At 36.1% G+C, this 27,331-nt stretch overlaps 6 protein-coding genes, 2 long non-coding RNA genes and 2 pseudogenes across 18 annotated transcripts in view; 5 read left to right on the top strand and 5 right to left on the bottom strand.

Moving 5' to 3' along the window:
• Window positions 22-642, top strand: LOC104702732. The gene is made up of 2 exons (XR_754086.2): window positions 22-279; window positions 386-642. It is a non-coding gene; the product is annotated as an uncharacterized LOC104702732 (long non-coding RNA).
• LOC104711151 lies at window positions 1,391-2,627 on the bottom strand (annotated as a pseudogene).
• LOC104702723 lies at window positions 2,903-5,464 on the top strand (annotated as a pseudogene).
• On the bottom strand, window positions 5,941-9,286 carry LOC104702712 (enhanced ethylene response protein 5-like). Its single transcript, XM_010418625.1, has 13 exons — window positions 8,998-9,286; window positions 8,338-8,474; window positions 8,109-8,202; window positions 7,920-8,009; window positions 7,760-7,825; window positions 7,581-7,670; window positions 7,437-7,493; window positions 7,276-7,337; window positions 7,107-7,194; window positions 6,918-6,994; window positions 6,546-6,620; window positions 6,342-6,447; window positions 5,941-6,255 (listed from the first exon to the last, which is right to left on the bottom strand). The coding sequence occupies exons 1-13, from the start codon at window positions 9,163-9,165 to the stop codon at window positions 6,124-6,126; spliced, it is 1,242 nt and encodes a 413-aa protein (XP_010416927.1). The 5' UTR covers window positions 9,166-9,286; the 3' UTR covers window positions 5,941-6,123.
• Window positions 11,671-12,860, bottom strand: LOC104702703 (cytidine deaminase 1-like). Its single transcript, XM_010418617.2, has one exon. It carries the CDS (start codon window positions 12,763-12,765, stop codon window positions 11,860-11,862), a length of 906 nt encoding a protein of 301 aa, XP_010416919.1. The 5' UTR covers window positions 12,766-12,860; the 3' UTR covers window positions 11,671-11,859.
• LOC104702650 (tetraspanin-2) lies at window positions 15,226-19,571 on the bottom strand. 2 transcript variants are annotated; one of them, XM_010418555.2, is made up of 4 exons: window positions 19,227-19,571; window positions 18,816-19,122; window positions 15,704-16,004; window positions 15,226-15,471 (listed from the first exon to the last, which is right to left on the bottom strand). In XM_010418555.2, the coding sequence occupies exons 1-4, from the start codon at window positions 19,418-19,420 to the stop codon at window positions 15,461-15,463; spliced, it is 813 nt and encodes a 270-aa protein (XP_010416857.1). In that variant the 5' UTR covers window positions 19,421-19,571; the 3' UTR covers window positions 15,226-15,460. The 2 variants fall into 2 exon arrangements, with proteins under 2 accessions (XP_010416857.1, XP_010416849.1); XM_010418547.2 differs by lacking the exon at window positions 15,226-15,471 and having other exon boundaries at window positions 15,505-16,004.
• LOC104702665 lies at window positions 19,002-20,828 on the top strand. 10 transcript variants are annotated; one of them, XR_754074.2, is made up of 5 exons: window positions 19,013-19,105; window positions 19,233-19,380; window positions 19,547-19,622; window positions 20,097-20,519; window positions 20,684-20,795. XR_754074.2 is itself a non-coding variant. In XM_019229411.1 (4 exons), exons 1-4 carry the CDS (start codon window positions 19,576-19,578, stop codon window positions 20,815-20,817), a joined length of 360 nt encoding a protein of 119 aa, XP_019084956.1. In that variant the 5' UTR covers window positions 19,547-19,575; the 3' UTR covers window positions 20,818-20,828. The 10 variants fall into 10 exon arrangements, 1 of the variants encoding a protein (XP_019084956.1); XR_754073.2 differs by having other exon boundaries at window positions 19,834-20,519; XR_002033268.1 differs by having other exon boundaries at window positions 19,002-19,094; window positions 19,547-20,519.
• On the bottom strand, window positions 20,615-22,030 carry LOC104702691 (1-aminocyclopropane-1-carboxylate oxidase 1). Its single transcript, XM_010418596.1, has 3 exons — window positions 21,786-22,030; window positions 21,481-21,701; window positions 20,615-21,399 (listed from the first exon to the last, which is right to left on the bottom strand). The coding sequence occupies exons 1-3, from the start codon at window positions 21,909-21,911 to the stop codon at window positions 20,814-20,816; spliced, it is 933 nt and encodes a 310-aa protein (XP_010416898.1). The 5' UTR covers window positions 21,912-22,030; the 3' UTR covers window positions 20,615-20,813.
• Window positions 21,253-22,282, top strand: LOC104702698. Its single transcript, XR_754077.1, has 3 exons — window positions 21,253-21,440; window positions 21,514-21,608; window positions 21,940-22,282. It is a non-coding gene; the product is annotated as an uncharacterized LOC104702698 (long non-coding RNA).
• The window catches only part of LOC104702640 (K(+) efflux antiporter 4-like), a 5,725-nt gene continuing 3,911 nt past the window's right edge, over window positions 25,518-27,331 (top strand). Inside the window, exons 1-7 of the mRNA XM_010418537.2 lie at window positions 25,518-25,974; window positions 26,290-26,333; window positions 26,451-26,515; window positions 26,637-26,700; window positions 26,805-26,866; window positions 26,973-27,048; window positions 27,196-27,270. Coding sequence (XP_010416839.1) covers window positions 25,695-25,974; window positions 26,290-26,333; window positions 26,451-26,515; window positions 26,637-26,700; window positions 26,805-26,866; window positions 26,973-27,048; window positions 27,196-27,270 — 666 coding nt within the window. The 5' untranslated portion in view covers window positions 25,518-25,694. The remainder of the gene's footprint in view (window positions 25,975-26,289; window positions 26,334-26,450; window positions 26,516-26,636; window positions 26,701-26,804; window positions 26,867-26,972; window positions 27,049-27,195; window positions 27,271-27,331) is intronic.

Raw genomic sequence — 27,331 nt, 5'->3', positions numbered from 1 at the left:
ATGAAATGGTTGATAAATAGACTCGTACATAATATGTGTGCGTTAACAGGTGACATCAGGGGATTATATATTGTGGAACACATTGGGGAAGGCTCCATCTGCAGCCGTCTTGTAAAACCGCCAAGTCTCTTGTCCCTCACTGGTGTTTTATTTTCTCATCCCAGAGGAAGTGCGATTTGTTTCTCTGTTTCTCGAGTGTGAAATCTTTAAATGTATGAGCATTTTTTTTATTTTTTTGCCGCGGAAGTGGATCTTGTACATTATTATTGTTTCTTAAAGGTAAAAGAAGATTGAATGTTTTTACTTAAGCATCATTGCCTCGGGTTTGTTTGTTTGATCCATGTTTTTTTTTTGGTCTGATAACCTTATTTATCGGGAACCCCAGGGACAAAAGGACTTGAAGGAACTTCACTGGCACAACCAGATTCCGGTGATGATCATATCAACTGCTGGTGATGGTTTCAACATCTTAATGCCTTACAACATTCAGAACACACTTCCGTCTGAGCTACCTGCCTGAAAGACCCCAGTCTCTGTCTGAAATCTCTTAAAAGCATTTACGCGTAGTTTTGTATTGTACTCCATTGAACTTTTTGTTTCAAGAACTATACTCTCTTTCAAAACTTTCATGGTTTTCATCAATTGATTTCAGTTGTGACAAAATGTCAATTTTGAATATAACATTCTCTTCTCCAGGAACATAAACCAAATAGTTAGAAGCTGTAGAATTTGAATGTTGCCCCCTTCATCGTAATTTAAAAAACCGAAAAATACATATCCAAATCTGGATTGAATGCAGTGAATGTAACTAAGGGTTTATAAATATCATAACTGTTCAAACTATTTGACTTCTATGTTTAGTATAACAATGATTCTCCTTTCGCAATTTCCAGCTCGTGGTTTGGTATGACGTTGGCATCTCCACAGGTCATCATCCGATCCACGAACTGCGAAGACCCTCCATTCTTTGTCAATCCTGACTGTGGAGGTCTCGTCTCTCGTGAGAAATTCGTAAAGCAGCTTTAAGACTGGTAAATTTTATGTTGATTTATCTCTGGATTTGGTAAGAATGAGAGAATTGAGATAAGGGTCTTTTTTTGGTTCAGTGTTATCAGTGTTGCGTAGCAAATGTGTTAAATCTTGGTGGTGTTGGGTTTGATTACAGTGACCACTAGGTCCACTACGGTAGCTGCATTGTCTTAGCATCCAATCACCAAGGGATGCTTCTGATAATAAATGATCTCTGCCTCTGCTTGTATAATAATCATAAGACGTAAATTATTGTAATCAAACAAGACTTTATGGACAAAAAAAAATGTTGTCTTCTGCTCATACAATGGAAGAGTACTACTAGAACAAAAAGGAAAAAGCAAACGGCAAGAATGTAACATCATGATGAAGATGAGCAATCTCCCAAAGATAGTTGTTGTTCAAGAATCACTGTCTTGATAAACTCCACAACCGTTGCAACCAATGGCTCCTGATGGTTGGTGTAACCATGATTTAGCTCCTTGCACAATCTCCAGCTTGTGGTTCGGTATACCTTTGCAAACTCCTTGGCATCTTCAACAGGGACAATCGTGTCATTCGAACCATGAACCGTCAATACTTTGCAATCTTTGTCAATCTTGAAGACAAGCTTCATGCATATCAGTGTTCAACCTATCCATTAAAGACTCTTGCGTAACACGAAAACAAGAGTTGCTCTCTACAGCATCGATGAATCCTTCTTCCTTAATCCTTTCAAGATAGTTATCTCCTAGCCGTATACCTTTCTTGAGATCAAAACGTCCAGAGATATTAACCACATTGCGGATGTTGTCACGATACTTTGACGCATAGAGAAGAACAACATCACCTCCTTTACTATGCCCGAGAATCACAGGAACCACACGGTTCATCTTGTTAGACAAGTGTTGGATAACGTAATGTAGATCATCATCATCTTCGCTGTTGAAGTTACCATAGTAGAACTCGCCTTCGCTCTCTCCGTTACCAGAGAAATCGAAACGAAAAGAGCTGATCTTTTCTTTCTCTAAAGCAATAGCAGTTTTCTTGAGAATGGTGTTGCCCTTGTTCGATCTGAATCCATGGCACAAGACCACAACTTCTTTTGATCCGGTTTCGTGAAGCAAACCCACAATTTTTCTCCATCCTCTCGTAATCGTAATCGTAGAGAAGAAGACTTTGCGGAACCCTATTTACCAAAGGCTAAAACCCTGAGAGAGAGAGAGTTGAAACACGAGACAAGTAAAAAGGAACAATTCTATTTTTCAATAGAGATTTCCCTAATTTTGTAACTATTTTTTTCTTTTTTTTTTTTGGTATTTTTTTTGAAATGGCTAAATTAAAAATTATATTGGGAGACATGAATTAATTATTTTTTAAATTTCTAGTTATTTATAAGTATTGTTTAAATCTCATGAATACATAACTTGTCGGTCTAAACAAAGAAACCCTAGAAACCAGTTCGTCTTGTTGGATTCTCTCGTTGTGATTGCTTTCGATTTCGGCAATGGAGAAAGAAGGGCTTAACAAATTGAATCACTATCTCTCGTATCCAATGTCTGCAACGAGTTAGAAACGCATCTAGGAGGATCCGCGGAGAAAGTTTTGGCAGAGTTCATCATCGATCTCGGTCGCCACTCCAAGACTGTAGATGAATTCGATAAGAAGCTTAAGGATGATGGCGCGGAGATGCCTGATTACTTCGTCCGGTCGTTGTTAACTGTAATCCACGCGATATATCCTCCGAAGCCTAAGTCTGAGAAGAAGAGAGAGGAAGGTGAGGATGTTGATCAGAATACGGGTAGAGATTTGATTCCTCTGAGGAAGCCTTCAGATGAAGAAGATGATACATCCAGGAGTAATCCTTCATATAGAACGAAGGATGGACAAGTAGTAACTAAGAGTACTGGGATTTCGGGAATCAGGATTGTAGAGGAGAATGATGTTGCACCTTCTTCACGTAGGCCATTAATGAAGAAGATGAGCTCTCCTGAGAGGTGGGACGCGAAACAGTTGATTGCCTCTGGTGTCTTGAGAGGAGTTGATGAGGATGGAGATGGGATGCTTTATGTAGAGGAAGGTGCTGAAGAAGAAGTTGAGATTGAGATTGAGATGAATGAAGACGAACCTGCTTTCTTACAAGGGCAAACTAGTTACTCTGTTGACATGTCTCCGGTTAAGATCTTGAAAAATCCAGAGGGTTCCTTGAGTCGCGCAGCTGCACTTCAGTCCGCCCTCACCAAGGAGAGGAGAGAAATGAGGGAACAGCAGCAAAGAACAATGCTTGACTCAATCCCAAAGGATCTGAATCGTCCATGGGAAGACCCTATCCCTGAAACTGGTGAAAGGCATCTTGCTCAAGAGCTTAGAGGTGTTGGGTTATCAGCTTATGACATGCCTGAGTGGAAGAAGGATGCCTTTGGAAAAACTCCTACTTTTGGACAGAGATCTAAGCTTTCTATTCAGGAGCAAAGGGAGAGCCTTCCGATATACAAGTTGAAAAAAGAACTTATACAAGCTGTGCATGATAACCAAGTTTTGGTGGTCATTGGTGAGACTGGCTCTGGAAAGACAACACAGGTAACTCAGTACCTTGCGGAATCAGGTTACACAACAAAGGGAAAGATCGGGTGTACTCAGCCTCATAGGGTTGCTGCGATGTCTGTTGCCAAGAGAGTAGCCGAGGAGTTTGGTTGTCGTTTAGGAGAGGAGGTAGGGTATGCGATTCGGTTTGAGGATTGTACTGGACCAGATACAGTGATCAAGTACATGACTGATGGTATGCTTCTTAGAGAGATTCTGATTGATGAAAACCTCTCTCAATACTCTGTAATCATGCTTGATGAAGCTCACGAGCGGACAATCCACACCGATGTGCTTTTTGGTCTTCTAAAGAAGCTGATGAAACGTCGACTTGATCTTCGTCTGATTGTCACGTCTGCCACATTGGATGCAGACAAGTTCTCAGGTTACTTCTTCAACTGCAACATCTTTACCATTCCTGGAAGAACCTTTCCTGTTGAGATACTGTATACCAAACAGCCAGAAGCAGATTACTTGGACGCAGCTCTGATCACAGTCCTTCAGATTCACTTGACTGAGCCTGAGGGTGACATTCTCGTCTTCTTGACTGGTCAAGAAGAAATCGATTCTGCATGCCAATCTCTATACGAGAGAATGAAAGGTCTAGGCAAAAACTTTCCTGAACTCATCATACTTCCAGTTTACAGTGCCCTTCCTAGTGAAATGCAATCTAGAATATTTGATCCTCCACCTCCTGGTAAACGCAAAGTGGTCGTAGCTACAAATATTGCAGAAGCTTCTTTAACAATAGATGGTATATACTACGTTGTTGATCCTGGTTTTGCAAAGCAGAACGTGTACAATCCAGAGCAAGGGCTAGAATCGTTAGTCATTACTCCAATATCACAGGCATCGGCAAAGCAAAGAGCTGGACGTGCTGGTCGCACTGGCCCCGGGAAATGTTACCGTCTCTACACGGAGAGCGCATATCGTAATGAGATGCTTTCTACATCAATCCCTGAAATCCAAAGAATTAATCTTGGAATGACAAGCCTTACCATGAAATCCATGGGTATTAATGACCTGATATCGTTTGACTTCATGGATTCACCTCAACGAGAAGCATTGATCTCTGCAATGAAACAGTTGTACAGCCTGGGAGCTTTGGATGAAGAAGGTTTGTTGACGAAGCTTGGTAGAAGAATGGCAGAGTTTCCTCTTGAACCGCCGCTTTCTAAAATGTTGCTAGCAAGTGTGGATCTCGGGTGCAGCGATGAGATTTTAACCTTGATTGCTATGATCCAGACGGGCAACATATTTTATAGACCGAGGGAGAAGCAAGCTCAGGCTGACCAAAAACGGGCAAAGTTTTTCCAGCCCGAGGGTGATCACCTGACGTTACTGGCTGTATATGAGGCATGGAAGGCAAGAAACTTGTCAGGTCCATGGTGTTTTGAAAATTTTTGAAAATTTCATACAGTCAAGATCGTTACGACGTGCTCAAGATGTGAGGAAACAACTTGTAAGCATTATGGACAAGTATAAACTAGATGTGGTGAGTGCGGGGAAAAATTTCACGAAGATAAGGAAAGCAATCACGGCAGGATTCTTCTTCCATGTAGCAAGGAAAGATCCACAGGAAGGTTACAGGACACTAGTGGAGAATCAACCGGTGTATATACACCCGAGCAGCGCGCTCTTCCAGAGACAACCAAACTGGGTTATATATCATGATCTTGTGATGACCACCAAAGAGTACATGAGGGAAGTAACTGTGATTGACCCAAAGTGGCTTGTTGAGTTAGCTCCAAGGTTCTTCAAAGTCTCTGACCCAACGAAAATGAGCAAGCGTAAGCGCCAAGAACGCATTGAGCCTTTGTATGACCGTTACCACGAGCCTAACTCATGGCGTCTCAGCAAAAGACGTGCTTGAGAGACTTTTCCTTTTTTTGGGTTAACCTATTCTTCTTTTTTTTCTCTTTTTGCTAAAGAAACCTCTTCTTCCTAACGTTTATTTTGTCATCTTCAAATGTACTACTGTTTATGTATATTGAAATCTAAAAAAAACTAACAGAAGTGATGGATGAGCCACATAGATTATAGCTGCATCATTGTTTTTTGTTGACATGTATGAAAATTTGTCTTTCCTTCTGCTAGTCCACAAAAAAAAAAGATACATTAACATATCAATTACTTCAATTTTCATTTAATTATTATTATTATTATTAAAATCTCATGGATACATAACTTATTAATTACTTAATTTTCCATTCAATTATTATTATTTTTAAATTTGGTATTTGATGAAATATCCACGGATAGGTATTCTTCTCTGTTGCTTTCGTTCTTGTGTTAGCTCTTGTGTTCATTGATGTAAAAAAGATAAAGAAATATACAAGCTTAAGCCGGTAGAAGAAGTTCTTATTACTTTTCTAGCATTCCTTTTGCTAAATAAAATCGACTAGACGATATCATCAATAAAAACAATAATGAAATTAAGCAATATTGGTTTCTTGATACAACAACAAAAATAAGCCCGCAGTTCGCAGGGATTGCTCGTGATTGTACTTCATATATATTAATATATATAATCTATGAGCCAACCGGCTTCCCGTTTAGTTTAGGGAAAGGATCTTGCTTGCTTAGAACTACCACTTTGCTCTTGTGGGCTAAATAACCTTTCACAAGGTTCTTGTATATCAATATCGTCATTATACATTCCACCTGCAACAAAAACCAATATTTTTCAGTTTATAGAATTCATTTCTAGTAATCAAAAGCAATGTATAGGATGGGAATGTATAAGATACCTCGTCGAGATCCATGTCCATTTCTAGCCATCTTAATGCTTTGGCAATCACTTCAAGCTTCAGCTGGTGCGCTCTCGCTGGATCACTCTGCTTCTGGATAATATAACTGAAAAGAAAATTTGTTAATAAAGAGTTATGAAACTAAAGTAATCCGAGAATCTTGCGTGGATTGATAAGCTTGTGTTATATATTAATCTTGCTTACATTTTCTTCATGAGTCTCTGGTACACTTGGAGCTCTAGCTTTTCCAAGACAAGATACACACCCGACCTCAAGAACCTGTACAAAGAGTTTATTAGATCCATGATAGAGAGACTTGAGTCATTTAATAAACGAAAGCATCTCAATACTCGAACCAATTCCAAATCCCAACCCCTAAACAAATCCAGAATATCCCAAACCTTCTGCCCCATATTTCTTTTAACCTGTTAGCTCTCTACCTAACCAATTGTTACTGAGCTATCAACACAGCTACAATCCACTACAAGCAGCCTACGCTAATTGCACTTAAGTAACCACAAGGACTTATCATTTGAATGTAGATGAGAAAACCAAGATGTCGAAAGAAATACATACCGATCTTCATGTTCTTGAAGAGCATGCCGGAGAAGCCTGAGATCACCCTTTCTCAGAGCTTCCACAATCTTTGTGTACTGGACATGTAGAGAAGTTAGATTAAGAGAGATAAAATATCACCCGCAGATGAGAAATAAGTTTGACGTGGAATTGAAGAGAATTTCATAGAACAAAAAGTAAAGTTGTTACCTCATGAAGATTATAATTTTGCAAGAGCTCATCTTTCGGTATAACTCCTATTGAAAGTTTCACGGGTATCAAATACTTCAATATCATCCTGATACACAAAAGCCACATAAGCTGATTAAGCAACGCAATGCAAGAGTAAAGTAATGCAAGAGTAAAACCACAATCAAACCTTATATTCCGTTCTCTTTTGGGGTTGCAATATTGCAAAGCATATGATAGCTTTGTATCCGCCTGCAAGATCCAAAGAAAAGATTGAATATTACCATCAATATTTCGATTGACACAACAAAATGAACGGTGAAAGAATGAGAAAATCTCTTAGTGACTTACAGCAGGAAAATTTTCGTTGAAGACTTCTAATCGTCCGGTATAATACATGTATGTGACCTGGTGTTTGTGAATAAGAGAGAAGATAATTAATAACCGAATAGGGAGGCCAAAAACTAAAACTGTTTACGGAGAATTGCACTAAACCTTGTCTCTTTTTGGAAACTCCTCAAAGTCAAATATCCGAGCAGTTTCAATACTTCTTATTACACTTCGACAAAGATTGACGGTTCCAAGCTGAAATACAAAATCAGGGACACATGTTTAGTTGGATGTAAAATCATTTCAACTCAGAAATATCAAACTGTAGCCATAAAGCACATCACCTTAAAGTAGGTCTTGAACAATTGACACGTCACATATAGTGCTCCGACTCGTTTTGGACCTTTCCCCTACAGTTTAAAACTACATAAGGACCCAGAAAAAGAATCTGAACACAAACATAAACTAATAGTCCTGAAGATATATATTGAAGGGACAACTTACAGCAAGAACTCCGAAAACTTTCATAAGAAGAGATCCAGCTGCTTTTAATTTCTCAGGAGATTTTCCATTAGAAGTCAACTCCTTATCAGCCTGTATTTCAATTTGGAAAAAATCATGCTTTCAGAACTGAATCCTCGAAACTAAACAAGATTAAAATTTTCAAAAAGGGACATATGAATGAGATACTACCTTTTCTGCAAGAACCCGAATTTCATAACAAACAACATACAGAGCTTCCAATGCCCAAGCAGATTCCCAATTACGAAACTCCTGAACAAATGCACTGCACAAATAGAATCCAACAAATATCAGTCATTGGGAACACGCAAATATAGAGCTTATCTATCCTACAACAGGTAAAACCCTGAAATCAAATAAAACATTAGTAAAGGAGCAGAGGGGAACAAGAATACTTTACTTGGCAAACTTCTCGAAAGCAAGGTATGCTTCAACTAAATTCCCAACTCGGTAACTTTGTAGAGAACGAAACAAATGAGCCAGAATCTCGCCGAATTCAGAGAATTTATCAGACTGTCTAATCAAACCGCTAGCGTCCTGTATCAGTCAAAGAAAGGAAATTTCAGAGGATTCAGCCCTTTCAAAGCTCTCTACATATAAAATCCCGAAAGTTTCAAACGCTAAATCTAAAAAACCATACTCATAAACTCAACCATAGACACAGAGTGTTTCAATACAACAACTCAATTAGGGAGACACTTTCACGGCCTGAAATTCAAAATTTTCATACTCATTGATGAAGTGTGAGGACCCAATTGGAAAAGTCATACTCTAAAGATCCTAGATTGATATTGAAGCTAAAAGGTACAAACTTTGCTAATATAAAGATCATGCTTTTATCGTAGGATTATGCTCCTACTCTATTGAGCCCTAAATTCAAATATACGAGTACCCCAATTGGAACATATTGTAAGGCATCATAGATTGAAATCGAAACAAAAAGCCACAAACTTTACCACACTAATCGCGAAAAAAACATTATCCTAGTGTGTTTAAAGCTGATAATTTACATCATGGGTCTCGATTAAAACAGGAGAAATCATGAGAAATTTTAATGTACCTGGAAGAGGTTGAGTGCGTCGGCGAGTGAGAGAAGAGGTGGAGAATTGGAAGAGAAAGAGAGGAGACGGCAAAGTGTAGAAGAGTCTTGGTACGAAACGGCGTCGCAGAAACGGTTTAAGTATTCAGTGATTCGCCTGTGAGCTTCACCCATACTAACGTACGCCATTGTTGTCACCTTCTTCTTCTTCGTCTAACTTATGCTTTCAGAGAGAAACGAAATCGAAGTCTTCGTTCTTGTGGTTAAGTAGAGGAAACAACAAAAAAGGAAAACAACGGAGAGATGTCTTAAAAAAAAAGGGAAAACGACGACGTAATATAAGCACACTAATTGTGAATCGTGGGAACGGTTGGACCGTCCGATTGTAAGTAATCTGACGGATCAACGTAAAGTATCTAGATAATGTTTTCTGATATTGGGCTTATTAATTCACTAGTTGGGCTACTTATGGTCCATATTAAATTTACAATTTAATTGTGTTCAAGGCGAATTTGGTGGGTAACCAATTAAAAAAAATGAACAAAGAATATAGCATACTAGCTGAAAAAAAAACAAAGCAAATAACCACTGGATATGGAGAAATGACCAAATTTACCTTGTGTGGACTACACGCGCAAGGAGCAACAACTAAAAGAAAGAGAGGGTGACATGGGAGAGAGGAGGGAGAAAATGTTGTAACTATTTTTTTAAATATTTTTTTTTGTTTTTTTACCCTTTCACTGGATTTCATATTTATTATTTTAAATGTTGTTTTCAATTTATAATATTTATAAAAATAAATCTAGTTTTTCTATTCTATATATCATGATTTGAATTTTTTAAAACAGACACAAACTTAGCAAAGTAAAAAAATAATAAAAGAAGTTTTGATTTACACATATGACAAATGAAATAGTATAAAACTATACAAAATAGTAATAAATGTATTATGGTCGTGGTAATGTTATTTAAAAAGTGTTAAGTGAAACAGACAACGTAAAGAGAAAATTTATACCCTACAAGATACATAAAGAACCCAAATAGACAAGTTTAATATATTTTGAAAAAGAAATGCTATAACATAAAAAAAAATATGGCTTAAGTAACTCAACAAGCCAAGTTAAACACATGCGGAATAAGAAACATTATAATGTAAGTAAGATACAAACAATACTATATAGAATCTATGTGAATATAAATGTTATACTATACTACTTTTTATAGAAATCTAAACTAAACTAAAATAATAACAAAACAGAAAATATTTATAAATAGAACATATGAAATGAAATAATATATAATAAAATGAAAAATGTGAAACAAGCTGTTTTCTAGAAAACATATAATATATGAAACTTAACTTGTCGAGTTTAAGAATTTCCGAAAAAATGATATTATACCCTAAGAGATACAATATTGAGAACTCAAACTATCGAATTACGTTGTATGCTAAAATTAGACTACATGAAGATTAAATAAATAGAATCTATTTTAAAAAATATAATAAAATGTTATTATATTCTATATAGTAGAAATAAATACATAATGTTAATTACATATTGCGTTAAAGTTGTTCACTTAAAAAAAATCAGATAAAAACATAAAAGAAAAAGTCAATTTTTAAGTGAGATTGTGAAATACAAATAATTTGTATACAATAGATTTTATTGTAAACTATAAGTAAATTAATGAAAGATAGATAAGAAAATTGAGAAAATAAAGGAAGAAAGATAGAGGTTAAAGGAGAAGAGAAAATGAGAAAGTATATAACGAGAAGAGAATGCACGTGACTATGTATGTAAAAGAGAGTGGTAGCTGTTTATAGTGTACAATGGGCAAATTTGTCATTATTATAAAAAATACAAAGAATATTATAAAGTCATGGTTAGAATGGTTAGTGAATTAATTAAAGTTTTTTTTTTTGTGTTACTTCTGCCAACTTCCCAATTTTTTGTCTAGAGATAACTAGACAATTATGTAGGATTCCTGCTAAAAATGTATGCTCTTAGCTTTTTATCCCTGAAAAGTATTCATTATGAAATCAAGTAATCTAAAGATCTTAGATAGTTAGATTCATTGTTCACCACTCATAGTCTCATAGTAGGGAGTTGCTTGGTGGATCATCTTTATTATACTCTCTCCTTTCATACAATTCCTATTTGGAACCTTTACTCCAACAAATCAAATTCAATGTATAAATTAAAGGCACCAAAATATGTACATTTATTTTTGCCTTTCTGCGAACATAAAAGAACCGAGTTGCAACCTAACTTTACTAACAGTTTAACACAATATTATGACAGTAGTAGACTAGTATTTTAAACTTTAAAGTGAGCTTTTGGTTTTTGTTTCCAAAAACTCATTTTATTTTATTTTAATTCAAGATATTAATATATTATAAATTGTTAAATACTAATATATTTTAGAGTAATTTTGAATTGAGATAAGTTAACATAGTATTAGCATTTATGTTGTAAATGTTAAAAGTTGAAAATAACTAGAAATTTGAGAGACTTTATATTTTTAGGTTTCCTACTAAAATATGTTGTATTATATATATATATATATATATATATAAATTATTCGATATAAAAACCAACTCATCTAAAAAATCTTGATTTTTCACAACTCACACCAGAAGGAAAAAATAAGATAAAAAAAAATTGAGAAATAAATTAGAATCCACATTTAAAATAATCATAAAAAAAACTTTATCTTATTCTCTTACCTTATGTGTCATAAACATTATTTTTAAATCTATCCACATCATTGAGAGAAGCACACATCAATTTCAACAATTATAGTGTATGAAATAAAAAAGGGAAGTGACATTTTTTTTTTTATTCGTTTTCGTCGTTGAGATAATTAAATGATTCTCTCGTTTTAAGCTGCATAGCAATGAGACACTTTGAATTCGCATTTCGGCGATATGGTCTCTAACAACAACCTCGCCGTCTGCTCTTGCCTCACCACCGCATCTTTTGTCTCCACCAACACCGCTCCGACGATCCTCTCGTAACCTCCTCCACCACCGTTAGCCACGTAATCAACCAGCGCCGCCTGCACTGGTCCCAAACTAGGATTATACGCCGCCGATTCCATATACGAACCTCTGTACACTTTCCCGTCACAGTCCACCAACGAGACTCCCGACGGACACAAACTATACGGCGCGTACGATCTGTTCGCCGCCGCCAAAGCCGTTTGTTTCAAATCGGCGGAGGACTCGATTGTTCCGTTGCAGACCGAGTCGAGATCTGAGATAACGAGACCGTTATCGTGAGGTTCGAGGAGAAGAGGGAGATCTTTCTCGAGAAGATCGTCGGGACCGAATCTGTGAGGCAAGAAGCTTCCGAGGCGTAAGAATCCGTCTGAGTCGGCGGCGGAATCGGAATCGGCGGAGTTTTTTGGATCGGTGATCAGGATTTTGATCTCAGGCGCGTCGCGGATTTCTTGAAGGAACTGGCGGCAATGACCACACGGTGCGGCGGAGACGGCGAAGTTTTTGAGTTGACGCTCGCCGTTGAGCCTGAGGTTGGTGACGAGGAACTGCTCGGCGTGGATTGAGTGGTGGAGAGGGAGCTTTGGGAATTCGACATTGACGCCTAAGAAGATCCGACCCGATGATCCGAGTCCGACGGTTGCGACGTTGAATTTTGAAATCGGAGTTCGAGCGTAGGATTCAGCTGGTTTGACCAGCGAAGGGAGGAGCTGGAGGACGGAGACGCCGAGTTGTTTCGCGGCGGATTCAGCTTCTTCGGATTGGATGACGAAGCTTGGCTTATCCATTTTGGGTTGACCCGGTTTGGATCGATTAAAATGGGTCGGGTTTTTTTTTGAGATAGGAGAGATCCGGGAAACGGGGAGGAGGATTATGAAATGGAATGCTCTGTGAAACAAAACTATTTATAGATTATAAAAGTATGGAAACTACATTACGCAATTGAATGAAGTATCTGAATTGGTTTGGTTCGGTTTGGTCTCGGACTCGGTTCAATTTTGTAAATTTCATAATAATGTAAAATAGCTAAGATGACTATCTATAAAAACCATATTCAAAATTGTTTTAAAAAAAATATATAAGCAAATACAAAAAGGATTAGGCATACGATTGTTGATCTGGGTTTATAATTAAATTAAATGTAAAATATATAAGATTTCGGTTTTAACTAAACCGAATGGGATACTCTTTTAGTCTTTTATGCAAACTACGAAAAATGCAAGAAACATGCATGTTATTGTAACATAATGTCAAAATCGTGGTCTAAGAAAGCTCGTCTTGAATTGAATATACTATTTTGTGGATAAAGGAACTTACCTAGTAGTTTCGACCACGTTACGAAACTTACAAAAAAATCTCCGGATAATATTATTTTTAAGGTTAGGAATGAATTGTAATGTAGAGCTAAAGACAGCACAGGTTTATATATTTTTTTGATAGAGGGAATAATAAACATTTTAATTGCGGTGTTATTTTTTTTGGTCATCTTGAATTTTATTAGAACATGTTTTGAAACCAAAGGTAGATTACATATGTCTAAAAAAGAGACGTTTAAGCCAGCGGACAACTAGAAGTCCCCAGAGTTAACTGCCGCAGAAAAAAGAAATCTCCGGAAACTAAGCTCTATCTAAGAGAAACCATAAACTGAATTAGAAATACAAACAAATAATATCGAACCCAAATCGTAACAGGACGACTCCTTAAGCAAAAACAGAGATAACAAGGCAGGACCTTAAAAATGGAAGAACCAAAGATAGCCGAGAAACTTCTTCTTCTGAAACACCTGCGTATGCGGTTTATCCACGGCCGCCTACGGCCAATCCGTAAATAACACCTACCTCCTCCTATCATGGTGAGAGCCAATCTCTCGAGAACAAGGACATCATAACCCGGCAAGCAAAGAGCACTCATAGAAGTTCATAGAGACTCAAACAAACTCCCAGATGCGACGATGACGACTGATGCGTCTCATTACGTCTAACTAGAATCCTTCAAAAGGCGATCATATCTAAACAGATCATGAAGGCGGGGACAAGGAGCAAAGCAAAAATTCTCAAAGTTAACACACGCCGCGAACACCAAGAGCAAGAAAACACTGCAAGCTTTGAAGACTACCAACCAAACACTAAACATGAAACCTCTACTAAGAAAGGAGCCGAGCCTAATAGGAACCACAAGCTGAATCAAGGAGACAAGGACTGGGAGAAAAGGCAAAGGCTGAACGGAACTGATAAGGATCCTTAGCCATCCCATATCTGCGGCATAAAAGCGAAGAAGAACAAGACTAGCAACAAAATCTGAGACAGGAACAAGCAAACCACAATGGCATTTATTATCCAAACCAACCGTTGATCTAAGATCCGACATCATCATCCTTACTTGTAATCAGAAACCTTCACAAACATGGCTGCTCTGACCGCTTCCTCAAACCAAACACAAATCAAAACCTCAATCAACCTTAATGGCTCCCCAAACGAAGGCCCAACAAGACTGCAATCGACACTAAACACTTCACATGAGACAACACTAAAAAGATGCAGGAGAAATATGAGGAGATCAGCTTACTCAGACATGAGACAACAAGAACCCATGGCCACAAAACGAGAAGTACCACCTAAAAGACCAGAATCACGCCGGATCTGACAAAGGCAAAAAAACTTCTCTTTGAAATTCTGGGAGAGGATGAAACAACGCTCAAAAGACCGCCGAGCAAGCCTCACCGTGAAGATCCAACTCATTCATTGAGCACACCAATACCAACATCGAACCTCCAGATCTAGCCGAGCAACACAAACAAGAAACAAAACTAAACACATAAACAGAGCATAGGGACCCTCTCACGGTTATGGCGAAGAGCGCTGATCACCGGAGAGGGTAAACGGAAAAACTGGTTTTTTTGCGGGTAGGACGAACTTGGTCGAGAGAAAAAGTCTGCTGTATTGTTAATTTAACAATTATTTGATTGAGATCCAAGGAAAAATAGTTAATTACAAAAGATGTTAGTAAGATAGAAAGAAGTACACGGGACTAAAAGAGAGCTTCTGTATCCTTTAGCAATTATGGTTTGTTCTTATCGTTGGGAACGTCACACACATTTCTCTCGATTATATTAAGATGAGAGCTCCCAAACAAAAGACAAGTCTTTGTTTGATAATCATGTTTTAACCAACGGTTAAAGATTCTCTTTAGTAGAAGAAACTGAGAGAACTCTCTATAACCCAACAATCACTGTGATTTAACTAGAGACATTTCGTGACAATTTACTTTAAATATCACCTTTTTTTTTTGTCCATGTCAAAAAAAGAAAATGTTGTAGCATAAACTCAACCTTGCATAAAAACATTATATGTATATATTAATATATATATCCTCGATGGCGTAATTGCATCAATCATAATCACCAACAGAAATCATTCATTGGCCTTGCGATTCAGGAAGCTTACAGCCTGGAGGCAGTAAGCTAGTAACCAGTAGCCCAACCTTCTAAACACCACCTAATGAAACCCCAAAAGAAAAAAGAGGTGAAAAAATAAAAAGCCAAAGCACTCATATCCAAAACAATGTAAGAGTTCAATTTTGCTGTCTTTTCAACACCAAATCTAACAGAAACGTAAAAACAATATCCATAAAAGAAAAGAAATGATATCACAAGCTATTTTCGAATACTCAAATATTTTCAACAACTACTACAAACAAATTTATACACAAACACACTTTAGACCCAACCTTGTTTGTATTTGCGGAAGAGATCCTCAGTCTGAGCATTCCTAAACGCGCTACACGCAATAACGTAAACCCATATGAGAACAACGACAGTGATGATAAGTATGAGATTTGCTTTACGCCATTCTTTTCTAAGGTTTCCAAGTAGACCAGCTTTGCATGAGTTGCAATTGTAACAAAGCTGGCTCTGGTCATTGCTCCATAAGTAACAGTCTGCGTCTGCAGCCATGTTGTTCGGGTTTAGCCACAGGGTTGGGTTCACAAAGTTGTAGCCACACGCGGTTGGTGGTTTGCAGCAGCCGGACTGTGAAACAACAAAACGTTAAACATAATGTCATAATTAGATATGAAAACAACAAAACTATTTTGCCTTATGTAAGAACAATAAATAGTTACTTTTCAAATTAAAATGTGATGATCCTTTTAAAGATATCTTATATATGTGCTATACTATAAGCTTGGCGAGAACATGTATATCTAGATGATCTTGTAACATGGATATAGGCCTATATATGTATTCTGAAATATTGTGCTCTTATTGCTTCAAACACAAGTTTTACGTACGTTTACTATTGAAAACCATAAATAATTCACATTTCTGTAATATAAACCTAGAATTATAATATGTTACACAATGTAAACACAAACTCTACCATATGCGTTTGGCGTTTTTGTTTACAGCGAATAAAATATTTTTTGCTAAGGTTATGGGTTCTTAATTTGGATAAAAAAAAAGTATACACAAAATGCAAACAAAACACAATCATGATATAAAACAATGAAACCTAAACAATTGCTTACTTATTGTAAAGTACATAAGGAGAGGAAAACACTTGAATTTTTTATCACAGAATAATCCTCGTATTCCTTATGAGTAAATTTTGGTTTTGTCTCGAGGAAGAGAAATTGTATAGTTCTTTCCTAGAAATCTACTTATTTCTTCCGTCTTAATTATTCAAATAAGAAAAAGAAAGTGGGACAACATGGGAGGGATATAATTATCTATTATGTTTCATGATGGAGACAAAGACTTGTGATTTGTAATTATTGAATCAAATCATTGGCCCAATATTTAATAATGCATGTCTAGTGACTAACGATATATAACTCATGTCAAAACCTCATCATCTAGGCTTATTTAATTATTAGTGGTTGGTTCCAATCTTGTTACAGTGACAATGGACTAGGATGACCACTTGCTAGAAATTTAGTTAAGGAATATAGTTTGGATGATATATAATACAAATTTACCGGAATTTCTGATTCGTAAGACGATAAGAAAACTAGATGATCTTATTGCCCACACAACTAAGTCTTAAGTAATACCAATATCTTAATTCAATTATAACAAAAACCTAAGAATTTACAGTTCCTACTTCCTTTGGTCGATATATTGTTCGAATAAAAAAAAAGTTCCTATATACCCTTAATCACTCCATGTTTCAAGCTTAAAAGACATAAAAGTTAATTTTAAGATTGATTTAAATTAAAAAAAATTTGAACGGAAAAAGTTGGAAATTTTGTCAAGTTTTGAGATGGGATATAAAAAGACTTATCTAAAGTGAATGGGATCAATGAATTTTGTGAGTGAGATAAGTGACAAAGGACAAACATTATAAATAAACAGATAAAACATATTTTATCATGTACCATATTGTGGGTGCATGGGTGGGTCCTTATGATAGTGTATAATTTTGAATTCTGATTATATCTTACTACATAATCTTTTGGACTTGGTCTCCATCAACTTCTACACCAGTCTACGAGGCATAAATATGTTTCAATAATGGTGATTGCATATGGCCTAAATTATTACAAAATGTCACTAACTACGATATGTTAAGAAAAATTTCCACTCCAACACTAGAATACATGATATTAATTAGGTCAGAAACCATTTTTTTAGTTTTTTCAAAGATAAGGAAATATACAAAACGAAATATAACTAAAAGCTGCAAACCAAAAAAAAAAGAATTTTTTTTTTCTTATTCAAAAAAAGAATAAGAATAAGAACAATGCTCTTTTGGACTTCACAAAAGCTAAAGAGAAATTATGTAACTTTATGATATAAGCCACATACTTTACTTTTTTCTCCTTTGAAAAATGGACCTTTCTTTCTATTCTTTTGCAAGAACAAGAACAAACCGTACGTCTCACATAATCTAGAGATTTACAAAACATTCTCTTTTACTTCGTATCTTATCTCCATTAATCATCTAATAATACTTAATTAAACCCAAAATGATTCGTTGGAAGATCAATATTTAGTCTAGATTTTAACTTTAAAAAGTCGGTCACGGTACTATCTGTCAACTAATCTTTGAATATTTAGTCTAGATTTTAGCAAGCAAAGTTAGTTTACAAGTTACCTATCAATAATGAATAATCATGTAGAGAGGTGTACTACGCTTTTATTTGACTTATGGACGTATTAAGTGCGATAATGACTTAAATATTTCGTAAATGCATCATAATTAGTATGAAAATGCATCATACCTAAAGTTGCTAAGCATGTTAAAACTGTCTTGCTTCTTGGATTCTTTTTTGGGTCCAAAAACAGCATAAAAAGAGCATTTGTGGTACTATTAATCCAATTAACACTATTATTTTTGACCTAAAATGTTAGCCTAATGATTTTTATAGTATCACCAACCAATTCAAATTCGGTTAACTGCGGGAGTATACTGTATATAAAATGTTTTTTGAGTTAAAGCACAAAGACAAAAAAAAAAAAAAACAATTCCACTTTTTTACTCGAAAATGTTACTCAGAGAAATTAAAATTTTTAACTTTAAAATGACAAAATCATGTTAAATAAAATTTTGCATAAAGTCAAATAAATAAAACCAAAAACCCTCTAAAATGTTACTCCTATATGAAAAAAAAAAATACTACCAAAAAATATATGTCGCTGTTGAGTGTTGAGTCTCACACTGTCTTAATATGATTCATTTACCAAAATCCTAACCTACTTTAATTAACCACAGGTTGCATAACAACTACCACAATACACCAAACAAAAACAAATTTATGGGGGAGACAAATCAAACAAACTAGAAGTTGAGGGGGTTTCTTAAGAAAAAAAAAAGAATAAAAGAAGAAAGAGAGAACATGCCTGGAGAGGAGTGATCTTAGAGGAGGAGTAGAACTGATCGGCGGTAATGAACTCTTGGTTGAGTTTAGGACAAACGTTAGTATCAGCCAGACAAGCCCTTAGCCTCACCCAATTCTTGGAATCCACAACGTTCTCCTTCAGCCAATTCGAGAACCCTTCAACCCTATACTCTTTGTAACCTCTACCCGGAACCTGATACGATCCATCGGGTCGGGTCACGACGAACGCAAATATCAAAACCACCAGCAAAAGCCCGATCAGTATCGCCATACAACACAAGTAAACCGCCAGTAAAGTCTCCTTGTACCTGAATTTGAAAGCTCAAAGTTTAGATCTTTATGATTTGTAAATCACAACTCACTCTGTTTTCTCTGTAAATTTCATTAAAAAAATGGTTCTTTGGATTCTTACTTGTAGGCGCCGATGAAACCAGTTGCGGAGACGACGAGGATGAGAACGCCGAGGACGACGACGGGCCAACGGAGGAGATTAACACACTCGTTGTCAGGCTTTGAAGCTAGCCATATACCTGACGCCGTTATTGGTATGGAACAGAGTAAAGCTAGTAAGTTCAGTATCGCGGTTAAGTTATTCGCTAACGCCATCAAAATTCTCTCTTTCTCTCTCTGACTTGAAGAAGATTCGAGCTTTTTTTGTTTGTTTGTTTTTTTATAGAATGAAAATGAAATTATGAGAGTGAGAGGAGTGCTGATTGTTGTCTCTGTTTTTAGACTTATGAAGGTCGGTGGTTCGAGAGGTGATGGGATGTGTGAAACCTCTGTTTACTCCCTATTTACAGAAAACGAGGTTCGGTTCTTTCCTCCGGTCCGGAAAACTCAATTTCCGGTTTGAAGTTGATTTAAAGGGAGTGGGTTAATTATTTTATTCGATTAATTAAACATAGAAATGTTTGGTTTATGATGGAAAGTGAACTGGTTAAAAGGGATAATTTGTAGTTTCACTTTTAAGATGAACTGGGTTAATCTGGTGGTCGGACCGGCTTTTTGGGTTTTTAAAGAGTGGAATCATGTCACATGGTCTGATGGATGGACGGACACGCGGAGACACGAGATTACTTTTTGTTGGCTTTGAAAGCGAGTTTGTGCAACAGACGCGCGTTTGTGCGCGTTGTTACTGCTTTATATCGAAGAGAAGATTCTTCTATTCTGTGCAAGTACTTGATCAAACCAACGAGAACTAACCACGTGGCGTAAACGACTTTGTGTGATTGCGTTGATTGAGTTCAATTGTTCGATTTTTTTTTTTTTTTTTTTTTTNCAGCATTAGAGATGTTTTGGAGCACGATTTTGTCTTAAGCTTGATGAGGGAAGTGTCGGGTACTGATCAAGAGGTAGGCTTTGCTTTTTAATTCAGAGGATTGGTATTTGATGCACACAAGCTGCTCGATAGAATGTGTAAACCAAGATTACTGATTTAAGTATATTATTTCCTCATCTGGTTTTAATTGGAAGAGTTTGAGTCTATATACTAGCTCATTGTCTAATCATAAGATCAAAAACTCTTCTTTTTGGTATGGTGAGGGGCTCTTGAGGAATTTGATGAGCCTGCTTCAGCTTTGGTTTGGAACATGTCAAGTGAAAGTGACGAAAGAAGAGCTTCGTTGCCCCAGCCAGATTCCAGTTTTGGTGTTGGTGTTCCCATTGAGCATTCAGGAAGGATGGGTTCAAAAACTTCATTTGCAAGGTGATGTTCTGTAGGGATAGAGGTCAAACAAGTTTCTGATGGGCTCGGTTAAGGATTTCAAAGTTGTCATCAAGGCTTGTGTAGTCAAAAGAGCATAAGAGGAAACTATATTTTACTTTTTAATGGAACAGAGTGGTGACATGTTTGTAAACTGATCATCCCAGGAATAAAGTAGTATACAAGCTGAATCAAACGTGGCTGTTATTTTCTTTATAAAGGGAAACACAAGAAGAAGACAAGTTTTAAGCAAAAATGGGAGAATTTTATGGGAGCATTAAAAAGTCCAGATGCTTCCTAGGCTGAATGTCCATTTTCCATTTTTTTCATGGTCTCAAGTCTGGGGCCTTTGTCTCCGAACTTGGTAGTTGAATAAAGCTTCAGGTAGTCTTGAAACCGGAAGCCACTTGGATACAGGAGCTTCGGAGCTGGAGATATTATGGCATCACCAGCCGGATTGTAAAACGTAGCAATCGACAGTCTACTTCCTTGCTTCACTGTCATTACACGGTGTACAACACTCTTGTACCTCCCATTACTCAGTATCTCGACTTGGTCACCGGTATTGACAAAAATGGTGTTGTTCTTGGATGGTGGTATAGAAATCCACTTCCCATCTTTAAAGAACTCAAGACCAGGCACCTGATCATCCTGCAGGAGTAATATGATTCCCCCAGCGTCAGTATGTTCTCTCAGCCCTCTCATCAGCTCAGGACGAGGGCATTCTGGGTATTTAGCCACTTTTGTCCCAAAAGCTGGACCTTTTGAACCAGAAAACGCCTTCGTCATGTCTTCCTCGTCAAGACCAAGATTCTCACACATGAGCTTGGAGAGCCTCTCTGCAAACTTGTGCAGTTGAGAAACATATTCATCCATCGTCTTGCTGCAATATCAGTTCCCCCCTCTCAGCAAATATGTAAAATGGTAAAGCCTTTGGAACTATTCAACCTCTTATTTACTTTACCTGAGTTCCTCTGAAATGTTTGGGATCTTGCAGATGTTTGAAGCTGGCTTATGAGAGATGAAGAAACTGCTTTCCCAATCTGCATCTGAAGTTCTGCCTTCACTCAAAGCTTTCACCATCTCTGACTGGTAAAACTCCTCTTTCAGATGCTCCTCATAGTGAGAGTTAATCATCTTTTTCACTTTATCCATCAACTCTTTATCAATTCCATGATTATCAACCTGCAAATTCACCAATTCTTTGAAGATATACAGTAGACATATCTTAGAAAACACTGGCTTTTGCATAAAGATATTTATACATACCATGAAGAAGCCCCATTTATCACATGCATGATCGAGAAGTGACATAGTCTTGCTTCTGTTCTCTCTATCCAATTCTCCAAAATCAATAACTGGAATCTCCATCTCTCTCTCCTTGATAAAAACCATCTCTTTTGATTTTTGTTCTGAGACACAGATTGGTTGAATGCAATCTGAAAAGAGTATTTATAGGCAATGGAGTGAAGAGTTGAAACTCTGTTTCTGTATGGCATAGGTGCCTACTTGGAGGCAAAAACAATAGTTTCTTCCAATACTATTCTTTTCACTCGATTTAGTACCAATTTAAATAATTAGAAAAATGTATAAGAATCTGCTTTGGAAATGTAAAATGAACAAGAGGGATTGCAGAGAAGTCCAAGTTCAGTCCATACAACCATGTGACCAAAAGTTTTTTTTTTACAAATTTTCATAATTTCTTAAGTGTTTTGGTCAGTTCATTATGTTTTCTTGCAACCTAATTAATGTGAATTTTCTTTCTCCTTCACAAGGAAAGTGTTTTTTTTTTCTTTTTCTTATCCCTACTCATATCATATTCACTGGACCTAGCCTATCATGTCTCTTTTATGTTTTTGTTTCCACTGATTTTTTTTCTAAGCGTGATTAGTGTTACAGAAAAATGTGTTAAGTTGTTGTGTTTAGAGAGGAGCTATAGACAACTAATAAAATTGATAATATGATCCTTAAGCTTTATAGGATTTGATTTTACGTGAAAATAGATTTGTGGGAAAGTAAAGTACTGTATATATTCAAACTGTTTATTTCAAGATTACTAGAAAACCAAATAATTCAGAATTTTAGTACTACTGGCTAAAAAAGGTCAGGTTGATGGATGGCATCCATATTCCATCCGACAATAGAAAAGAAATCAATGTGGGTCTAAGCAGAATTAACCAAAGAATTGGCCCCTCCTATGGGCGCTCTCGGTTTTGAATAAATATTTTTATAAGTTTCATATATTATCACTTCTTTGTTCTTATAAAGAATTTGTGATAGTAGTGTTTAAAGAATGTTATCTTTTCTTTTCTTTTTTAGCGTCGAATATTCCGAATTATCATCTGTGTTAGTCTAGTCTAAAAATCAGCACCGACACAAATATCCTTTTTACTCGTGCATGGTGTATTCAAAACCATGACGGTCCTTTAGAGAGCTTAAATGGGCCAAGACATAATTAATTATATATTTACAAAGACGTTTTCAGTTATCTATGACCTAACTTGTTCGTCTAGTCTGAGGAAGAATATGGCAAACTGTTATTGAATCTTTTTGTTTTGGTGTTGTTAATATGTTACGTCATTACACTTTTGATATGTTACATAATTGTAAATGATGGTTAATCGTTTGTGAACACACGGACTTTATCTATCTATAACATGCGTACGTGTAGATGTGATTTTACAACGAATAATTCATTTTAGCATTTTGGAATTATTCAAAAAGGGTTTATATATATGATTTTGTCAAGATATCTAATGTCGTTTGTATAAAATTTTCAAGTTTTTGAATTAGTTAAGGGGTCATAAGACCTATTTAGAGTTTATCTATATTGTTTTAATAACTCCATTATGTTGAAGCTTCTACTTCACCAAGAGTCTCTCTTCCATTTTAAGATATTTTCTATATCAGTATGGTCTTTGCCCGATCAAGACTATATCCTTCATACAACTTTAAGTACTTCACCTTTTTTTTTTGTCAACTTCACTCTTTTCTTACGTCAATTTAAACGCAACTTTAAAGAATGAAATCTTATAACCTAAATGGAATTAAAGTGGGTGATCATAACGTAGATGCGGATTATGTTATATAAAAGAAATCATATAATATAACAAAAACTGTCAAATATCTTTGACTCATGCCTTACAATCGACGGTTCAGAACTTCAGATTGATAATTCCGAGTTGATGCCTTGATGCAGTCTCTCATGAGTCGGTGCACCGTATCTCCATAGTTATCGCCAATCAAATGGTAGCAAAATTCGGGAAAAGAGTAAATTTCAATCCGTACTATTTCAAAAGTGTAAATTCCTACCCAAACAACAGAATCATGTGTTTTTCAACCTAAACTCTCACTTAATTCAAATTTACTACCTAGACTTCTAATTGTTACCCATATTCCTACATTGACTCAAACAGCGTTAGTCAACTGTTAAATGTTTTGATCAATTCGACACGTAAACGATGATGTGTCAAGGTCGTTGAGTTCGAAACCTTAAAACAACGTCGTTTGGAATGAAAGGTTAAAACGACGTGTTTTGAATTGGGGGAAAGATCTTCAATTAGGGTTCTTTAGTAAGTTTGATTTCTGTCTACTCGTGTCTCTCTTTCTCTTTATTTCATTGTGTGCTTGGCGAAAATGGTGAACAAGGATTGAAGATAACTGTGAGGGATAAGTGTAGAAGAAACAAGGCGTGAATCAAAGGAGTTGTGATCATCGCTTACGTGTCAAATTAATCAAAACATTTAACGGTTGACTAACGCTGTTTGAGTCAATGTAGGAATATGAGTAACAATTAGAAGTCTAGGTAGTAAATTTGAATTAAGTAAGAGTTTAGGTTGAAAAACACACGGTTCTGTTGTTTGGGTAGGAATTTACCCTTTTCCCAGCAAAATTCTCACAAAAACTTATATGAAAGCATGCTATATCCAAACTTTGATTATATATAGTTTCGATCTAATGTTTTTTTTTTCCCTTTTTCGCTACATTATATTCATGTGATGATTATACATTGACGATATTAGCACAAAGTACAAACTGCTAAGCTACAAATTCTAACACTTTTTGTTATTTTATAATTATTGTTATAATAATATTTTAAATTATTGATTTTACTACGATGTACATTCTTTTTGCTTATTTTAAATTATTCCAAGTAAGAATTAACAACGTAAGTCTTTTTGCTTAATAAAATGAATTAATGAAGATGAAATTTTAATCCAGTTGCATTATTACAAAACAACATTCTTTGACACATAGTAAAATTTTCATAACAAAAAAGATGATAACAACACTCATTAGTTACTATAAAAAGAAGCAGTATATATTTTTTTCTCCACACATTCATAAATTACTTTTATTTTCCAAAAATTGTTGCAGAATTTTCCAAGTCCTAAAATGAACATCGTTATCAAAAATGAGCATTTAAATGAATTTATATAAATTAAAATCTCTAAATCGTATCAAAATAGAGGTTTTTAATCTCTTTTTTTGTTTTTTTTGGTAATGGTAATGTCTTTTTTTTTGTTTTTTTTTAACATATAGATCAATCGAAACACATAAACCAAGTTGGGTTCAACCAAAAAATTGGCTGATTTAAGAAGCATAAAAGAAAGGGAATTTTGGTGAAAATACTCCAAACTAAAGAAGCCAAAAGAGACCAAACATATACAATCAACCCTGATTAAAAAAATAATACTATAAGTATTTAATGTGCAAATTCAGCAAAATTACCCTTTTTAATTTCACTTTGCTGTATATATGATTTTTGTTTATCATTCGTAGAACCACGCGCAAACGGAGGCGCGTGTCATAAAAGATTCGGTTACGACCACTAAACCAAATAAAATTACACACTTTTTGTTTCCAGAAGCAGAGTCGATGAAGACTAATTAACATTTGCCCCTTAAGCAAACAGAGCCTTATTAATAAAATAATTAATTAATAAAAATGTTTTAATTAAATCACTAAATTAAAACCAAAAAAAAAAATTAATTTCAGTCTCTCTCTCTCTCTCTCTCAATCTTTCAGCTTTCTCGTTCTCCAACCACCGGAAAGAGAGAGAGAAGTTTTTAGAAGAAGCACGCACGAAGATCTCTCTCTCTCTCTCTCTCTCTATATATATAGATATATCTCTTTCTCTCTCTCTCTCTAACGCTCCGCCGCGCCACAAGCACTGAGATGCGGCGGTGTAACAACAACAACACTGGCAAATTCTTTGTGAAAAAAATGATGAGGCTTCTTCTTCTTCTTACGCTTCTTCTGATCTGTAGTTTCTTCTCTCTTGCTTTTTCCGCCGACTCCGACGATACCGAGACTGGCTCTGTTGTTACGCGTGATGAGATCAATGGTACCTTCGTTGAGCCCAATGCGACGAGTGCCAAACCTAAGGAGGATAGTTTCGCTGATATGATCGATCGAGCACTTGAGAAAGAGTTTCCTGAGAATGACCAGAACGAAGGTTTCGTTCTCTCTCCCTCTCTCTGCTAGATCTTTCCTTGTTCTGCATTTTCTCAATTTCTCACGCTTGGTGTAGAGCTAGGGTTATTGTTTTCAGAGATCAGCTTGTGTTTTGATCCTTCCCCTACTAGGGATTTATCATTGGTTTAGCTATAAGTGGTCTAGTGTCTCTCTCTCTTTCTCAATTTGCTCTCACATCTATTGGAAAGTTTCTGTCTTTCTAGGTTATAGATTTTTCTCTCAGGGCTAATGGCCTTTTAGCATTTGATTATAAACTCATTTCAGTTTTTTCTGGAATGCTTTTGTTTTTTTGCAGTTCCTGATCCAGGAAGCTTCAATAATAGTGTTGCTGATCAGCAGGTTGGTAGCTGCAGTTTCGAATCTTTATTTTCGCCAGTTTCATTGTGGCCTATTGCTATCAGCACATTACTCAGTTCTGTCTTTTCTTTTGATTAAGCCATTTGTTATGCTCATTAGGCTGTTCTAGAGACCGTTGCTCGAGTTAAGCCAAAGAAAAATGAAACCAAGACCAAGGAGGAGAAGTGAGTCTTCCTTATGCTTACTTTTACCCTGTTTGGAGTTGATTCTTGCAAGTAGTCGCTGTAGTCTTCTTTTGTTTCACTGGCTAAAGAAAACTATAACATAACAGTGATTTTATTCTAGATCGTTCTTTAATTTGGATAACGAGAATGGCGTAGAAGATACTCCAAGACTGATAGATAGGAAGGTAAGCTTTAGATAGTCTATACATTGTATGAAGAATGTATATATATTATTCAGCCATGTGTAGAAGTATTCGCGTTAAATAACTTTTCTGTAATTTTAATCCAGGACAACGTTTTTATAATGTCCAATCCAAAATCCAAGTACCCTGTACTGCAGCTTGATTTAAGGTCAGTTTAGCATTCCTAAGAAAAGTCCTTCATTCAATAATAATTTGTAAGTATCTAACTTACTGTTTTTTTTGTTGGGACGTCTCTTAACACGGTACATCTGTAGGCTGATATCAGATTTGGTCGTCGTCATTGTTTCTGCCACTTGTGGTGGAATTGCATTTGCTTGTGCTGGTCAACCGGTTAGTACACACTGCCTTTGCAAAGCTTGTAACTTTCAGTATTATTTTGTTAGAACTGATTATTCAGCTTTCCAACATTGTGGAAACGATTTTGTTAGCTTTTGACTGATCAAACGTCAATTAATTTCTACACTACTTCTATGGCAGGTCATTACTGGGTATCTATTGGCAGGATCAGTCATTGGACCGGGTGGGTTGAGCTTTGTTAGTGAAATGGTGCAGGTAGCTTACAACAGCTTTAGTACTTCAAAATTCCTCTTTTGTTGTCTTCATTGTACATTTG

This window comes from Camelina sativa, chromosome 1 (genome assembly GCF_000633955.1).
Source record: "Camelina sativa cultivar DH55 chromosome 1, Cs, whole genome shotgun sequence".
NCBI classification, from domain to species: Eukaryota; Viridiplantae; Streptophyta; class Magnoliopsida; order Brassicales; family Brassicaceae; genus Camelina; species Camelina sativa.
This window is presented reverse-complemented; position numbering and strand designations above follow the sequence as displayed.

Bases quoted from the DNA above. Each gene is read 5' to 3' on its own strand.
- LOC104702712 (XM_010418625.1), bottom strand. From the start codon at position 9,165: ATGGCGTACGTTAGTATGGGTGAAGCTCACAGGCGAATCACTGAATAC. The intron at 8,203-8,337 runs GTAAAGTATTCT...CTATTTGTGCAG, and splicing joins GCTTTCGAGAAGTTTGCCAA to TGCATTTGTTCAGGAGTTTC. The intron at 8,010-8,108 runs GTAGTATCTCAT...ATTGAAATACAG, and splicing joins TTCGGGTTCTTGCAGAAAAG to GCTGATAAGGAGTTGACTTC.
- LOC104702703 (XM_010418617.2), bottom strand. From the start codon at position 12,765: ATGGATAAGCCAAGCTTCGTCATCCAATCCGAAGAAGCTGAATCCGCC.
- LOC104702650 (XM_010418555.2), bottom strand. From the start codon at position 19,420: ATGGCGTTAGCGAATAACTTAACCGCGATACTGAACTTACTAGCTTTA. The intron at 19,123-19,226 runs GTAAGAATCCAA...TTTCAAATTCAG, and splicing joins GGTTTCATCGGCGCCTACAA to GTACAAGGAGACTTTACTGG. The intron at 16,005-18,815 runs GCATGTTCTCTC...GTTGTTTCACAG, and splicing joins CTAAGATCACTCCTCTCCAG to TCCGGCTGCTGCAAACCACC.
- LOC104702665 (XM_019229411.1), top strand. From the start codon at position 19,576: ATGGGATGTGTGAAACCTCTGTTTACTCCCTATTTACAGAAAACGAG. The intron at 20,167-20,356 runs GTAGGCTTTGCT...TGGTATGGTGAG, and splicing joins TGTCGGGTACTGATCAAGAG to GGGCTCTTGAGGAATTTGAT. The intron at 20,520-20,737 runs GTGATGTTCTGT...TTCTTTATAAAG, and splicing joins TCAAAAACTTCATTTGCAAG to GGAAACACAAGAAGAAGACA.
- LOC104702691 (XM_010418596.1), bottom strand. From the start codon at position 21,911: ATGGTTTTTATCAAGGAGAGAGAGATGGAGATTCCAGTTATTGATTTT. The intron at 21,702-21,785 runs GTATGTATAAAT...GTGAATTTGCAG, and splicing joins ATAAATGGGGCTTCTTCATG to GTTGATAATCATGGAATTGA. The intron at 21,400-21,480 runs GTAAAGTAAATA...CTGATATTGCAG, and splicing joins AACATTTCAGAGGAACTCAG to CAAGACGATGGATGAATATG.